Source organism: Manduca sexta, chromosome 19 (genome assembly GCF_014839805.1).
Source record: "Manduca sexta isolate Smith_Timp_Sample1 chromosome 19, JHU_Msex_v1.0, whole genome shotgun sequence".
Classification (NCBI taxonomy): domain Eukaryota; kingdom Metazoa; phylum Arthropoda; class Insecta; order Lepidoptera; family Sphingidae; genus Manduca; species Manduca sexta.
Window position 1 is genome coordinate 12,774,464 of NC_051133.1, and position 18,090 is coordinate 12,792,553.

At 41.3% G+C, this 18,090-nt stretch overlaps 1 protein-coding gene and 1 long non-coding RNA gene across 2 annotated transcripts; one reads left to right on the plus strand and one right to left on the minus strand.

Annotated features, from left to right (window-relative positions):
- Positions 1–3,282: 3,282 nt before the first annotated feature.
- Positions 3,283–12,547, plus strand: LOC115450027 (glutamate receptor ionotropic, kainate 2). The gene is made up of 16 exons (XM_030177934.2): positions 3,283–3,418; positions 3,525–3,676; positions 3,749–3,919; positions 4,251–4,602; positions 5,833–6,347; positions 6,607–6,670; positions 6,757–6,902; positions 6,981–7,142; positions 7,218–7,417; positions 8,605–8,806; positions 9,136–9,221; positions 9,472–9,553; positions 9,646–9,694; positions 10,557–10,672; positions 10,751–10,978; positions 11,259–12,547. The coding sequence occupies exons 1-16, from the start codon at positions 3,313–3,315 to the stop codon at positions 11,535–11,537; spliced, it is 2,910 nt and encodes a 969-aa protein (XP_030033794.2). The 5' UTR covers positions 3,283–3,312; the 3' UTR covers positions 11,538–12,547.
- LOC119189792 lies at positions 10,267–11,414 on the minus strand. Its single transcript, XR_005112614.1, has 2 exons — positions 11,278–11,414; positions 10,267–11,039 (listed from the first exon to the last, which is right to left on the minus strand). It is a non-coding gene; the product is annotated as an uncharacterized LOC119189792 (long non-coding RNA).
- Positions 12,548–18,090: the final 5,543 nt, after the last annotated feature.

Here is an 18,090-nt window from a genome sequence, read left to right on the forward strand (position 1 = left end):
TCTGAAGGAGGTGGAGGCCAAGAGGGCCTCCTTACGGCGAGCCGCCGTAGAGGAGTGGCGTCTCAGGCTGGAGGCCCCGTCAGCGGGGCTTCGGGCCATCGCGGCAGTGCGTCCTGTCTTTGCACAGTGGTTGGACAGGCGCCACGGCGCGGCAACATTTAGATTGACACAGGTGCTCACCGGGCATGGGTGCTTCGGTGAGTACCTGTGTCAGATAACAGGACGGAGGTTAGCGCCGTGTGTCACCATTGTGACAACTGCCTGCGGGATACGGCCCAACATACGTTGGAGTCTTGCCCAGCCTGGGACGATGAGCGCAGCGCTCTCGTGTCAGTCGTCGGAGAAGATCTCTCGCTGCCGGCTGTGGTCGCTTCCATGGTCGGCAGCCAGGAGGCCTGGCGTGCGGTGGCCCACTTCTGCGAGGCGGTCATCTCGCAGAAGGAGAGCGCCGAGAGGGATCGGGAGAGGGCCGATCCCTCCCGCCGTCAGAGGAGACGTAGGAGGCGCCGGGTGGACGACTGACCGGCGTCTCCCGCCCTGTGGAATGGGGGCGTTTGGAGAATACCACCACGGTAAACCCCTGCCTGTCGTAAGAGGCGACTTATAGGGGCCACGAAGGGGGTCGTCGGCGGACAGCAGGGGGCTGTCCGCCCTAGTGCATTTTTGTGCATTTCTTGCACATTTTTCGGTTGACCCCCGGGATGGACGGCAGTGTGGCGTTGATCTCATGCTGCTGTTGACGCTGAGAGCGTCCTTCGGTGCGAGGGGGCTTAGGAGCCCCCCCACATTTAGGAGACGGGCCGCAAGACGGCATCGCGCAGGGGCGGCCGCGGACGAAGACTCGGACCTGCTGTCTCGGGGAAGCCCGCAGTCGTCCCTTATGCGCCGAAGAGGGTCAACGCGGAGTTTTAGTTGGTAGGCCGTTGCGTAGGGACTTAGGTTAGGTTCATTGGTTAGGGACTCGGCCCGACCGCCGCCTGAGGGTCCCGGGCTGCTTCAATTGTCGGGTCGTAAGGCAACGGTTACCCCAACATAACCGCTCAGTCGCCCCCCGCGAAGACTGGACGGTAGTAATAAGGGACTTAAAAAAAAAAAGGTCTACTGTCCCTTGGACCTGTGAAAAAATCAAACTTCGAAGCCAACGCCACCAAAAGATACGGCCGTTTATATCACAAATTTTCGGAACTCGCAAGGGAATCAATACCTTTAAGGTACTTCCCGTGAACTCAGTATATTGAAATGTGGTACGAAGCAACGTTTTATAGTACCGATATGTAGAGAAAAAATTGCGAAAACCGTAAATTTTTAGTTACATCGTATAATCAAAATATTTTTAATAATTTACTATCCCTTTCCTCATGGACGCGTAGTGGTATTAAATTGAAATTCATATCAAATACTCAGGTCTTTAATACCTTTAAACTATAACAAAATCAAACTTCTATGTCACCGCAATAAAAATAAAAATAATTTTAACAAAAAATTAAACCGCCTTCAAAAACCACTCAAAACCAAAAAATTATTTCACTTACCAAGTATATATTGGATACCAATTTTGGAGTCGGTGCCTAATTAAAATTGCTTGGACGACATAATTATTCTATTTTTTTAATTTTAAATCCAAACTACCGAAGCGATGTTGAAAAATATTTTATGGGACTAATCTGGAGAGAAATTCTTTCGAATAAAAAAAGAATTTTCCAAATCGGTTCATAAATGAGCGAGTCCTGAGGTAACAAACAAACAAAAAAAAATCACGTCTAATTGATAACCTCCTCCTTTTTCTAAAGTCGGTTAAAAAAAAAAAAAAAAAACTAACAGCAATTTAAGCCTCATATTTTCAAACTCGCGTAGTTACTCGCAAGGGAATCAAAACCTAAAGGTGACTTCCAGTCGACCTAGAATCTTGTAATTTGGCATGAAGCAGTGTTTTATAGCACATATAAAGGAAAAATTCCGAAAACCTCAGTTTTTTAGACTTTTGTCTTTAATTTATGCTCCTCCAGCTTTCCATATTGTAATATTATGGATTTCATTTTGCAATAAAAATACCATAATTATGACTCGATTGTTGTGATTGGTTAACTTTTACTTAAATACCTAAAGGTTTGTACGGAACCTTCGGTGCGCGAGTCCGAGCCCCACTTTTAGTGTTTAAACAAACTTCTATTGAATTTGTATTCGAAGTCGGCAAACATCAACTGTTTGCAATAAGCCAAAACCGTTGAGAAAGATTATCATTCTTTTTTAAATCTAAATCAGATCATGTCGGCACTCTGCCTAAGTTTTTTGTGCATATTATCACAACACCTATTTATGAATTAAACTTACAATAATAATATTATCTTTCTATGTAAAACGGAAATAAAACTTTTTTGAAACATAATGTGCATTCTATGTTAATTAAATATTATATAGAATTTTTACCTATTTTTATATTTACTGGTGCACCCACTTTACGCCGTGTGTTTTTCGTTCCATAATGTGAGTGTGGGCGAGCCTATTGCCATACATAAAATAAGTAGTAAACTATTTTCACATAAGGACAGGTTGGATATCTAACATTGGGCAGTAGGACAGCTACGTTAACTAGTGTAGCCACAAACAAAAAACACACATGGGAGTTTGTCCATCATTTTTCAAAACATTAAGCATTCACAGATTTTGACCAATATTTCCTTTGTACATATCTGCACATATCATGTAATATCTTAACTACACAATGCACATTTTCGCTGCCGCGGCGTAACGTATAGAACAACCCACGCGAAAATGTCATTATTATAATATTCTTCCCACTCGGTGCAACTACAGCCGCGGATTTAAAATACATAACTGTAGTAGACAGGAATTGCCAATTTTAACTTTACAGCATAACAATATAAATAAACGGTACCACTTTCAGTGATTTTTCTCTACGCACTCAACAACGTCTAACGTCATTCGAGTGTACAAACTGTACGTGGAAGTACAGTACATACGGGGTGGCCTATGTCCAGCAATGGACGATTCACCGGCTGTAAAAACATACTTACAGCAATAAAATTTGCTATTTATGCAAAAAAGAAACTGTCAATCAATTGTGTATACATATATAATGTATAAATAATAATATGAGTTAAGATCTGAAATTTTAAAAATCTTGCACCATAATGCGATCAAGGTCTACTATTGCTGCCTACGATGCGGCGGCACGAGACTCGCGACTCGGGAGGCGCGCATGCGCGGACAGAAATAGTTTTCTAAATGTGTCAACAATACGAACCGAGTGCGTCACGTCATCAGACAAGTGGCACACGTCGCCGCAGCGCGATGTGGCACATGCATTCCTTGCACGAGCCCATCGGTGCCATGCGCTTCATGACGCTTATATTGTTTGTGGTGGCGGGCTCGACATTGGCGCAGCCGGCACGCATCGGTGTGTACTATTACTGCTCTGTGCGTGTTGTATCTGGCACACACAATGTCCGCAAGTGATGCGTACATTATGTGCGCCAGAGTGACGCTTTGTTGTGGTGCGGCAGGTGTGGTGGAACTACAGCCGATACTCGCGCGGCAGCTGGCGGCGGCAGCGGAGGCAGCACTGCAGTCGCTGCCCGACGCTGGTGTAACCGTCCAAGTCGCCGGCGTGGAGCCCGACGAGCCGCTCTCGCTCGCCGCGCACCTTTGTGCTCAGGTGAAGTTCGCGTTGTGTTGTGTGGTAACTAACAAATCGTTGTATTAATCAGCAAGCGTGGTGTGTCGTCAGGCGCGCGAGGGTGTAGCGGCGGTGTTGAGTGCGGGCGGTGAACGGGCGGCACGGCTGGCGGGAGCGGCGGCGGCACGCGCGGGCGTGCCGCTGCTGCTGCTCGATGAGGCACCCGCCGACGGTTCCTGGGAGGCGCTGCCGCTGTACCCGCATCCCGACGTTCTGGCGCAGGTACGGGTCACAACGCAGGCCACACTCATTTACACAATTATTACACTTTAATACATATAGGTGACATAATAGTATTAGGGGGTCTTTATGCTTGTGTCGGATATGGACAAGGTTTTTAGGAGAGAAGTTATATATCAGGCGAAAAAAAAAATTCAGCATAAATTTTTTATCACGGGCGTTGATCGATTTAAATGATTGGACTCGGCAGGTGGAGCAGTGAACTCATCAAAATCAAATAAGATTTTGATAATCCCTTTAACATTATCTTGCGGCTCAGCTTCCTTCAAGCTAATAAAAGTTTTTCTTAAGGCATTAATATATGCGAGCGCAGGCGTGCGCGGATCTGTGCAAAGAGAAGGGGTGGCGGCGCGCGGTGGTGCTGCACGAGGGCGGCGCGGCGGGCGCGGCGCTGATCGCGCCCGACGGCGAGCCGCTCGCGCTGCTGGCGCGCCAGCTGCCGCCGCCGTCGGAGCCGGCCCTGCTGCGCAGTCTCCTGCTGGTGCTCAAGCGGCTCGGCGTCACCAACTTCATCGTGTGGTGCGAGGCGGCATGCTGCGAGCGCGTGCTCGACGCGGCGCAGCGCGTGGGCTTGCTCTCCGACCGCCACTCTTATATCATGCTCTCGCTGGATCTGCACACGCGCGACCTGGAGCCCTACAGTCACGGCGGTGCCAACGTCACCGGTAGGTACCCACTGCAATCCCTTACACATACCACATTTTCAATAATACTATGACCGATTACTGTATAAGTCCAAAATGAGTTAAGCATACAAGGGGATTCGACATTTTTTTCAATAGTTCGTTCCTACGCCAATCTACAACAATATCGATCTCTTTTACGTTTCACGAGAATTATTATAAATCAATAGACATATAATAATTATAATATGATTAAGTTAAAAGTCAGTCGTGTTTATTTTTAAGGGATCGATTGTAAATGATTAAGTCATGTAAAAATAAAAAATGTTTTCATATTTTATGCTTTATATACTTAAAACGTTAAAATAATAAAGTTGTTACGAGACATTTCATAAAATAGAGACTTATTACAAAAATGTAAGCAAAAATATATCGATATTACATTCCTTCTTGATGAACAGATTTAAACAGCATGAATGTTATTTATAATCATTAAATGTGTTAACAAAATTCATGAAAAACTAATAAAGTTAAATAATCGTAACACTTGGTAATTGATACAACTTGCGTTCCTTACAATTCGTATTTTTCATTTTATGAGATCAGTTAATGTTGTCTCATTAAACAGTTACTAATGTGCTAAAACTACATATTTTTCTTTTACTTCTTGGTAAGCGCCATAGTAGTTTTAAGAAACAAGAGGCATCGCTTCTTGGTTTAAAGAATAAATGCCTCAATTTTAATGGGTGATCGAAATAGTTCTACAGTATTGAATACGATCTCTAACATAAAAAGTACAATTTTTGCTACGAAAACTAATTATATTATAGGTACCATAACGTTGGCTCCTACCTCCTATACATATATTATTTGCTTACTTTCATTTATGTACGTATGGAAACTCCTTTTTTCCATTTACCGGTTTCGCCTCCAAGAATCATTCTACCGGTAATTATTAAAATATTCTCATTCATAATATTAATGATATTCAAATCACAACTCGACTTCAATAAGTGCAGCATCTATAACTAAAATATTGACCCTATACACATATTATTATATTTGTAAGTTTATTACGGTTTTTCGACAAAAAAATAATTATATGAGGTATAAAATAAAGACATGTAATCTGTAAAATACTTTTCCAATAGCAATCTATTACACAATTATAATAAATAATTATTTAGTGCAATTTGCAAGTTGTCTTTTGAAATGTAGAGTTGGCCACCAAATCGGGCAGGATTACCTACATTTGAAGGTGTTTGCGTGCAGCTCTGCGGCTGTTCGACCCGGAGTCCGAACACGTTCAAAACATGATGGCCGCGTGGCAGGCGAGCTACCTGCAGCAACTGGGCGAGCCCGGTGACGCCGGTGACGCGACGGACGTGGAGCGCATCGCAGCCGCGCCCCCCGCCGCTCTGCCGCTGGCATACCAGGCGACCGCGCTGGCCACCGAGGCCCTCAGTCGGCTCCGATTGCCGACCGCCGGCGGCGCCTCCTGCGAGCGGGGGCTCGGCGCGTTTCACGCGGACACCCTGCTCAACTATCTGCGCTCAGAGGAGTGGGTGAGCGGCGCGGGCGCCGGCGGCGAGGTGTCGTGGGAGACGGACGGCGCGCGGCGCGAGGTGCAGCTGCAGGTGGCGGAGCTGGTGCGCGGCGGGCGGCTGCAGCACGCCGGCGTGTGGGCGCCGAGCGCGAAGGTCACGTGGCAGCGCGCCGAGGCGCCGCCCGACACTAGGCCGCTCGACTCTATGACCAACCGCACCTTCGCCGTGCTCGTGGCACTTGTGAGTGACCATTTATGCCAATTTCGTTACAAATGTATTTTAAAAATAAAAATAAATACCAACGTTCACGCGTTCCAGTCTGAAATCTATATATATATATATATATATATATATATATATATATTAAGTTATCTATAATATATTCTATGCACCTGAGATAGGTTCTGTGAAATCTCTTTAAGCTAGTAATTTTTGTCGTGGCCAAGCAGTAAAACTCATCACAGTACTCACACGGCATGTATGATGGTTGTGATTACAGAATAAGCCGTATGTGATGCGACAGGAGTCCACGTTGCGTCTCTCGGGAAACGAGCAGTACGAAGGTGAGCGGGCGCGCACGGCATATGAGATGAAACGAAGTGTAGTGTGTATACTTTTGCTTACCCACTAATGATATATCGCACGGCAGGGTTCTGCATAGAGCTCATCGAGAAGCTTTCCAAGATGTTGAAGTTCAACTACACGTTCGTGGAGCAGGTGGATGGTTCGTACGGCTCCTACGACAACGCTACTAATAGGTGGACCGGAATGATCGGCCGCCTCATGACCGACCCAGTAAGATCCACGCACTCGCTCCCTACAATGTGTTACAGTGTACTTGGTATATATACATATATACGTGTGTGTTCGCAGAATATTGACTTCGCCGTGACGGACCTGACAATCACGTCAGAGCGCGAAAAAGCGGTAGACTTCACTACGCCTTTCATGAACCTCGGCATTGCCATTCTGTTTCGCAAGCCCAAACCGCCGGAGCCCAAGCTGTTTGCTTTCCTCTTGCCCTTCTCGAACGGAGTGAGTGTGTATTTGCGCGGGTATGTGTGCTGGATATGAGATGGTATAAAGATGTATCGCGCGCTATGCCGGCAGGTGTGGATCTGTCTCGGGTTCGCGTACTTGGGCACGTCGCTGCTGCTGTACGTAGTGGGGCGGCTGTGCCACGAGGAGTGGCAGAACCCGTACCCGTGCATCGAGGACCCGCCTGCACTCGAGAACCAGTTCACGCTCGCCAACGCGCTGTGGTTCAACCTGGGCGCCGTGCTGTTGCAGGGCTCTGAGATCGCGCCCGTGTACGTACCTACCTACTGCCTCTAGCGCTACATATACATTAATCTAAACAACTCCTACTTTACAAAGCACAACCTTCAATAATTACTTAAAACTGGTTTAATGTTTATTAATTGAATACATCCAACAGTTCATTCATATTGTTATAAGTTGTACTTAATTAAGTAGCATTAAATAAAACAAAATATTTAGATCAGCTAGTAAAAAAGAAGTAACTACATATGTATCATAATATTATTATTATCAAACAATAATATCCAAGGCAATTTCTTTTCAAATATATAATATTCTCTAGAATTTGTGAACACCACCGAATACAATATTCTAGAGAATAGGGATAATACCCAGTGTTGAGGTGCCGTGAGACCGATTGGTACTCTCAGTTTGCTGAGCGTGAATCCGAGTTGAAAATCTCGGGCGCCGGTACCCAGCCCGTTGTTTCTTCCAACGTTATGAGATGCCGAGAAGGCGTGTGACCGAATGAAGAGTGTATAATATAACTTACCCGAACAGCTGTAGGCTGCTGTGCTGTTTAGTTCGTAACTGCCGCCGACAGCTAAGAACTTAGTAAGGGTACGATACAGTGTACGGAATGGCAAATAAGAAACGGTAGATCCTTTTGACCAGCCGTGCCAAATGTGCTCTATCGTCCCTATCCACCCCTCCTATGTAGGATTGAAGCAACCGTATGTTGTGACGTTAAATCTTCAACCGTCTTGATTCGTCTCCAGTTTTCAGTCTTCTGCAGATTTCTTGAGTTTTTTCGGTTTTCTTATTTTCTTGAATAGAACCCATATAGGCTATACCGTAAAAAAGCCTCAATATATTGTACCAATTTTTAAAACAACTTTCCTTTAGTTATTGACGATTTTACCAATTATTTAATCAACTATTTATCACACAGACTCAAGCTAGATATCAAATTAAAGCTCCCAACAACACCCTCTTAATATACAACACTTAACAATAAATAATAACATTGAGAAGAGTTACAGACAAAAATATGGACAAAACATACAAAAAACCTTATTAGCTATAAATACCTATCACTACCACTTTTCGCACTTAACTATAATGCTCGCAGCGGCCCTATAATGTTCCTAATGCTCATAAAGAGTCGGCACATAACATGCATGCACTGTTTAGTCGATTGTTGTTGTAGTAGCTGATTGTTGAATTGTGCTTGCAGGGCGTACGGAACGCGCGCCGTGGCCAGCATGTGGTGGCTGTTCGCGCTGGTAATCACCAGCTCATACACGGCCAACCTGGCCACACTGCTGGCCACCAAGTCTACCACCGAGCTCATCCACAACGTCAACGAACTCGCCAACAACAAGCTCGGCATTAAGTTCGGCGCCAAAGCCAACGGCTCCACGCACTTGTTCTTCAAGGTTATCACAATGCTGCCCCTCCCTCGTAACTAATACCAATGCCACCCAAGAGTTTGCATCACTAATTACATAACTACTGTATATGTATATGTATGATTTAAATAAGTACTATGATCCTAGTGAGTTCGCTGCCTTAATAATAATGAATATTATTCATTATTGTAAGTAGTGTTGTTCACCTCGCGACGGTCACTTACCGCAGCTCAGCGGCAGAAATACGAGAAAATAATATCACGCACCATAATTGTTGTTGTGATGCTGCTTCTAACAGTATTTATAATTATGGCATAAATTTTTGTTTACTTGTCTATTTAATTTCCGTTTCACAGAACTCGCAGAACGAGATGTTCCAGAAAATGTACGAAGACATGAGCCACTGGTCCATGCCTACCAGCAACGACGAGGGAATCAAAAAGTACATACCTATGCAAGACGCACACGCACACATGCACACAAATTCATATAAAATAAAATTACTTATAACTATAACTGGAACTATACAACGAATCACATTAATTCGTCTGTTATTTCTATGAAACCAAGTCCATTAGAAACGCGTCGCTACGACGCGCTGATCCGATTCACCGCGTATGCAAAGTACATACCCTCGATTCCAACCTGCGGGCTTCCACGTCGGCCTTAACATTGTACCATTCTGTGGGCAGAGTGGCGACGGAAGACTTCGCGTTCCTGATGGAGTCCACGTCCATCGACTACGTGACGGAGCGCAACTGCAACGTGACCAAGGTGAACGGCGTGCGAGCTCCGCTGGCTCACAGGACCTGGATGCTTTGTATTCTGTACTTACTATATGACGATTGACGCTGTGTGCTCCACAGGTAGGCGATATGCTCGACAGCAAGGGCTACGGCATAGCCATGAAGAAGGGTAAGGACAGAGTATAATTCCTAATTAATGTACACATTATGTAACTACTTAACTTTATTGTATTTAGAGAGCTATATAATTTATCGCGAGGTTTTTTTGATTTTAAAAAAATATGTTAGATACTAATTTAGTTGATGAGCAATAAGCTCTACCAACGATATTATAAGTTCATTGCACTATGGTCGATTTAGATGATGATGATTCTCCTTCATGGTGGCCGACAGAAGTTCGTTTATTTTTTTAACCATCTATTCATTTTTCGTAACTTTTTTTATGTTTGCTAAGCGATAATTTTTACCCCATGGTCCGCATTAAATAATTCTTTATGTGTTCGTTTTCCTATAACTTCCGTATGGTTTGTTTTAATTTGATTGGTATAGGACATTGGATTTCAAAAGTGCAGTAGGGAAAATAAAATAGGACGAGAATGATTATTTTTGTTTGGGGTATTGGGTGTGTTTTACAACTAACTAAAAATAAAAACTTTTAACAGAAATAAATTGACTCCATATAAGTACCAGTACAATACAAAAAATGATTGAACTTTATATACAGGTCAATAATAAATTATATAACATTCGTAATCATTTACTAAAAAAAATAATATAGACATTTACAATGAGTCATTACAAAATGCCAGTTGCATGATGTGTTCCGCTTAACTGCGGGGCGCCGATAAATTGTCTCGGCGGACGGTGCGCGCGCACCCCCGGACCCAGCCAAAGGGGCGGCGGTGCGTCGTTCTTTTAAATGGAGTTTTTTTTAATAGAGTTATATATTATTATTTAATGATCTCTGATTATTTGTTTTATGTTTCGAGAACAATCATATGTATACCTATTTCCTAAACATTCGTTTATAGACTCGCGTTACCGGCAAGGGCTCAACCTGGCGCTGCTGAATCTACAGGAAGCGGGCACGCTGCGCGAGATGATCAACACCTGGTGGAACGAGAGGAACGGAGGCGGCGCTTGCAAGGTCTCTGCCACGGCGTCTGTACACTTATAGCATTCGCACTGTTTGTCGGAGGTGTTGATGACGCTGCCACTCCCGCAGGACGTGGAGGAGTACGAGAACGAAAAGCTGCGCATGGCAAACTTCTGGGGGTTGTTCCTGGTGCTGGTGGTGGGGTGCGCGTTAGGCGTGGTGGTGTCCTGCGCCGACCTCGCGTACGCCGCGCTGCGCTCCAAGCGGCCCGCGCAGCGCGGAAACACGTTCGCCGCGCGCTTCTGGGACGAGCTGCGTTTCGTATTCCGTTTTGATCAATCCGTGAAACCCGTGCAGGTAATTCTTCGGCGCTCATACTGTTCTCCTTTAGCTAAGTGTGCGTTCTTTCTATTGACGGCTTTAAAAGAAAAGAGAAAAGGACGGTTTATGTTTTGAAAATTGCGATCCTTTTTTATATGGACACGGCAAATGACCTACTGCACCTGATGGTAAGCGGTGTGTAGTTTAGATACAATTTCAGCTGACAGGAAATGATTTATAAAGATATTGATACTAATGTCGCCTCATTTTGCCTACACGAACGATGAAACCGTCTCGTTATATCGGTTGTTCGCAGGGTCCTTTGATCAAGTCACCTAGTAGCTCCCCGCGCTCGGAGTCGTGCGGCGAGGAGAGCCCGGAGGAAGCGGCAGTCACGGAGGGTGCGCATACGGCGCGGGAGGGCACGACGGGTACGGAGGGCGCGGGCGGGTCCGAGGAGCCAGCGGAGGAGCGGTGGCTGCGGCCGGGCTCGGCGGGCGCGCGCTCGGCGCGCCGCCGCTCCTCCATGCACGCGGCGAACGCGCGCCTCGCTCGCCACGCTCCCTCGCACTCCGCCACGCCCGCACGCCGCTGACAACTCACCACCAGCCTGTAATATATACACTTATTAAATGTGAACTCTGTACAGGAGGTCCGAAGCCGAAGAATCGCAAGCATAAACGTACAAATGCGAGAGGGTTGGCAGAAACTCTTACTGATTTCTTAAATAATAAATTTTAACATCGACGTGGCGTAGCGATTGCAAACTACAGGAGCACACCCGCCGCAGCATAAGCGGCGCCGAGGTCTGCGGCGGCCACAAGTAGAGACCATTAGACTGCTACCTCGCTCGCACTTGTAGCTCTTAGGGTAAATTCTTAACTAACGTATGTTAGCAGAGATATGATAAATACAGGGATTCGATTTAATAAAAGCAATTATCATGGGGGTTAGATGGGATTATAGTAGGATTTAGTAAGTACCAAGGACAAGCCTCAGAACAATAACCAAGCTTCACTATCCCTAAGGGAATAGGATATAGTGGCAGGTCGGAGAATTAAACGGTAACACTGCCGACTATTTCAAGGGTATCTTCCGATTGCTGAGCTAGAGCGTATCGTGAATAAACCGTGCGATCAATAACAGTTTTCCACGACGACGTTTTGCTTTAATCATTAAGTACTGGTTATTTAAATTAATCTAATAATAGAAATGAACAGTACATACTTCCTTAGTAAAGAAAAATAAGAATTTCTTTTCTATTTTAGAACTCTGAGGGCATAATTTTGACGGAGGAAGCAGCAACTTGATAACCTATTTAATTAGTAGGAGAACCTGAGAGGAGAACATAATAAGTAGGTCCATACACACATAGGCATGCAAGATGTTACATAATTAGAGTAGCGACATCACGGTAGTCGCGGCAGAGGTGTACAAGTAAGTATATTCCACTGTTACATATATGACTAGCAGGTTTAGACCTGTCACAATAAAGTCGTCAGTGCGTTAATAACTGTCAACGAGTTTCCCTGAAATAATAACATATTTAACAAAGACATACATCTATATATATAAAAATCAATTGCTGTTCGTTAGTCTCGCTAAAACTCGAGAACGGCTGAACCGATTTGGCTAATTTTGGTTTTGAATTATTTGTGGAAGTCCAGGGATGGATTAAACGGTGACGAACATAAATAATAAATAACGGAAAATACTAAAAACGACAATATAAGTTTTCAATACAAAATGTTCCTACCTGTCAAACACTTCATGTCTTTTCTCTTTTTAGAAATAAAGAACTGTAACATATATATAGATGTATTCAGAAATAAGTCTGTTTCATAGTTGTATTGTGAGGTCCGATTTCTTTGGTTTATTTTGTTCAAATACAAAACATTTCAGAAATAAATAGTGTAAAAGTGTCAGTGGGTTCTTAAAAATAGAAAATAAATAAATAAATTTCAAGACTATTATTAAAATCTATCATCAATTTGTCAGTGCGTGAGAACTTTATTTATCGTTATTGTCGCAAAATGCCACGGAGAAGATGACTTAGATAGTCGAAGTTAATCAAATGTACGACGAGCTACTTCACGTGCAAACCGTACTCTCGACTAGCGAGAGACAGATAATGATAACATACGTATTGTATGGCAAAATTGTGTTTCACAATAAATAACAATAATAAATGCATGTAGGTGATACGAAGTTCACCGGGTCATCTAGTATATTAATATATTATTAACATCACACATTTCAATTTCAATGTTTTCAATTGTTGGTTGGTGGGAATATTACATTTATAAATCATATGACGTTTCTTTTACGTGACTCGCGACACATGCACAATGACAACACAGCGACAATCTTTCTCCAAACCAAGTGGTACTTAATATTTTGAAATTGTACTTTGAAATTCTCAAATATACTTATTTTAGTCAGTTAACACTTAATATTCATGATAGTTGATTTTAAAACAAATTTTTAAGCCCAGTTAGCCAAGAAGATAAATCTTATACCATAAATACAATCTTTAGGATCTTAACTAGATATTTGTTGCGGTTCACTTTTTGATTTTCGCTCGTGAACGTCGCGCCGCGCCTATTGTACGCGATCTAGGATAAAGGTGATCTATATAGATCCATGATTCTCTTTTAAATTCAGAAATTAATTTAAAGGTACAGGAATACGGAAAATCGACATCCATTTCTGTTTGTCAAATATCTGAAAAAAACTGTTATTTTTTAGGCTCAAATATTTATTTGAGAACCGCGTGTACCTGCCGAGATAAAGAGAGTAGAGAAAAGCGTTTCCCCATATCGTCGTTGTAGGTGGAGAACTAAATAACTCGGATTTTGGCCATTTTGGACTTTCATCACTTTTGTGTTGCCCAAAACATGGCGCATATTTTGGCCTAACAAGCATTTCATTATCTTATCCCGTTTCGAAATTATAGCTTTTTTTTATGTTAAAAGTGGAGAAATAAATATATTCAAATAATATATATTTTGTTGTAGAAAAAGTAAATAATTAAATAATAAAATCAATAAACTGCGACTTATAATCTGTTCAATAGTAAAGAAATTAAATAAAATGAGTTGTTTAATTCTTCCTCGAGTCTATTGTTTGTAAACAAAATTAATCAAGTGTGTAGAAGAACTAAACAACTTGATTTGTTTAATTTAGACATTGAAAATCCTAATGGTATTCACTTTAATAAACTCTATAATTGTAATTATTTAACCTTATAATTACTTTACCATATGGTTTCTAGTGTGGCAAAACTAAATAACTATACGAGTTATTTAGTTTATTTCAGCAAACTTACAAAACATTGTCGTGGCAGAATTAAATAAGAAGTTTTTATTTTTTTATATTTTTATTCTTCAGGTCAGAGTTTTTTTTGTTAATGCATAATATAATAGATAATAAGACCCAAGATATATAAAAATACCGACATTAAAATTATTTATAGTTTTTTATTAATGCTTAAAAATAACGAAAAAAAAAACAGTTAATCGCGTTTATCTCGAAACTAGAAATTTTGAGTTATTTAGAACTCCACCTACAGCGACGATATTATATCAATTCTTTTAATATTTGTTTGCACAAAATACTTTTTAACTCAAGAATATTGTAACGAAAATAATGATACCTGACCTTTTGTAAAAAAAAATTAACCCTTCCCCAAACAAGCTATGCACTTCCTCTGAAAACTTTTTCATTCACTCTGACTAGTACTTACTGATGTGTTTATTTAGTAATTTCTTCAAACAATTAAATATATTGAATTTGATTCCATTAAATCCCTATATTTATTACATCCAAAATTAATAGTAATTATAATTATTATCTTCAATTGATTTTAAAACTTTTCGCCAATTTTGTGTCAGTAGTACAATTAAATACAAAGATCTTTAAAAATTCCAGGATGTCACACATGTTTTTATTTTCTCTATAATGTTCTTTACGGGAGTTGTATTGACAAACTAAACCAAAAAGGTATAAACATTGTTATTATTTATTTCCCATTGCTTTGTGAGCAGGTTATGCACAAATTGTTTATAATGTAGGTAACACCGCAAACGTTCTGTAAAGAAATGTAGTAATAGTTTAGTCATTTAAGCTTAAATTAGGTAAGAATCTCGGAATTCGAGATACCCAGCTGTAAGTCTGTAAATACTTGTATATAAACACCCTAAAAGTTGTCTCAAAACCTGCGTATGGTAGGGTGTGCGCAACTATTGCATCAAGTTACTTAACAACACATACCTGCCCATGTAATTGCAGAATTGTTAATGAAAATATAGGAATTATATTTGAATTTTAACCTAATTAATATTAATAACTTCTTACATGATGAAAACAAAACAAATAAATTATGAATTAATCTTTTTATTAAAAATATCATTCAATACATTTATTTTTATTAAAAGTAAAAAAATGGAATAAAGGGTACAAAAACTACAATTTATAATTTTAATCATCTTCTTCCTTTTCAGCGTCTTTAACGACATTTGTCTCAAGTTCTTCCATGATTTCGGGGTCAAAGGTTCCATCTTCGTTAATGTCGCTCTGATATGGTAAAGCATTGAGACAAGCTTGCCCATTACATTGGCCACAAGCTAAAGAGCATTGCAAGCCCGCTTTCCTGCATCCGCATCGCGAACCACAACCACTCTTGCAGTTGCAGAAAATTGTATTTAGCAAATCTTCGAGAACAGATGGTAAAATTGTCATGATAGGCTCCAGAAAATCATTTCGCATTGCCCAACCCCATACTTGGGGTTCCAAATCAGGCCCTAACCAAGTTTGAACTTGATAATATGCAAGTTTGAAATGTTGATGAGCAGCTGCACTTGTTAGTGGAATATTTGAAAGCTGCACAGGTTTATTAAGTTTTGTAGACTTGACGTAATGCATATAACGAAGATGATCGAGACTTTTCACAGATTTCGGAGCATTATAGACTGCCAATAAATTTTGAGTTCCACTCTCTAATAATCTCTGGGCCGAACAATTTTCTTCCTCAAATGCTGCATCTAGTTCATCCAAATTTGTCAATTTCTCAAAAACTTTTAAAATGATTTTTTTCCCTTTTTAAAAAGCGCAGAAGTTGTGTCACAGCCACTTAATGCGTACAGAAATAAAATATGTGTTTTTAAATGAGGATAATTATCAAAACTTTTAGTCGAGTATATCTCCGTTTTTACATTTCCTTTCCCAACTTTTTTAAAGAAAATCTATATATGGCGCGTTTTCGACCGGAGGCACCGGTTGACCTGAAGTGATCCTGTGATCGCGCGCTTTCCGCCCTCTATCTCGAAAACGGTTCACCGTATAAAAAAAAATTGATAACAACATTTATAGAGAATTTCGTATTTTACAATACTGATAAGAAATACAAATAGCAAAAACCCATAGGAAATGAGATATTTACAAAAAAAGCGCAAAAAAACGATTTTTGTGACCTTTGACCTTGAAATTTAATAGTTGCGTACACCCTACCATACGCAGGTTTTGAGACAACTTTTAGGGTGTCAATATACAAGTATTTACAGACTTACAGCTGGGTATCTCGAATTCCGAGGTGAACTTACTATAATGACTGGACTATAAGGACGTAAGAATGTGTAATGGCATTTACATACAATAAGAGCTCGGGAAAATAAATGCTTTGCTTTCATTAAATACAAAATATATACACTATAATTTATGTTTAGCCACTTTTAATACTAATTACAAACTAACACAACATCGGGTATTTGAAATTACATTTTTAGAAATTATGATATAAGTACATATTATAGTATATTATACGTACCAAACATTATGAATTTGTATTTTATTTACAAGTAATTCAAATATGTCCAATTCATGTCGTTACTTATCTCGCTTATTTGTTCAGCGGATGTACTCAAATAAGAAGACTTAAGGTGGTAGCTCAAGGTCCATTTTCATACATTTTGTTTCGGCTTTAATCTGGGTAACTAAACAAGTATTGGCAAGTAAAGAATTTAAATTCACGTCTAGTTAGTGATTAGTTCTCGCAGTTGAAGAAAAATGTAAAAATAATTAATAATCATGGATATTTCGGCCTTTAAAATTTCGTCATATTAAATTTTAAAGGCCGAAATATCCATGATTATTAATTATTTTTACGTTTTTCTTTCAACTGCGAGAACTAATCACTAACTAGACGTGAATTTAAATTCTTTACTTGCCAATACTTGTTTAGTTACCCAGATTAAAGCCGAAACAAAATGTATGAAAATGGACCTTGAGCTACCACCTTAACAAGTATGGACAGGCATGAGTTGCGTCCGACATCTGTGAACGATTGGTCTCGAAAAGACCCTGTAATAACCTTCGTTCAGGCGGTTACCCGCCAAGTTACCGGGTCAGCGGTTTGATCTAACTAACTCAGATCCCCATTCATTCTTGTGCGCTCGGTCTCCACACCGAATGCACGCCCATGCACGAGGGGACATTTGTCGTGGCCCTAGGCACACAGTGAATGTGTGTATACCCCATGGTTGCAATTTCACATTGGGGTCCAAGAGGGACTCGTGAACATTTCCTCTCCTTTTCACTCCGCCCATCCTCATACTTCCTCTTCCTTCCCATTCTTTCCTCCCCAATTTCTCCTCTTCCTCTTCCTCTCTTCGTCCAGGGCCCCGCAGTCGCTAAGCCAGGGGGAACCAGTATACCGTTCGCAGGTTCCCCTCGATGTTAACTGCGGGGTCTAAACTTAAAAAAAAACTGACTCAGATCAGTTAAGTAGTTTTTTCAACAATATTTTCAATTGATTAAACCTATGAGGGTTAATCATTACATATTGCTAATTGATCTAAATGACATATACTTAGATGAGCAAAAATTGCGCTACAAAAATCGATGTTAGGTAAGTATACAAGAACCCGACTATTATCCGGTTAACACTTGTAGATAATCGTAATCTAAGTTGCAGAAAAAAAAACCCTGGTTAAACCGTTATAACGGTCACCTTTACCATTTGTTTTAGTATGTCGACAGTCTACACTATGGTTCGGTGTGTTGTGACTGCCTCGGTGGAGTAGTTGTAAGTGTACACGGTACAAGTACGACTGCCGCGCTGAGGTCCTGGATTCGAATCCCGGGTCGGGCCA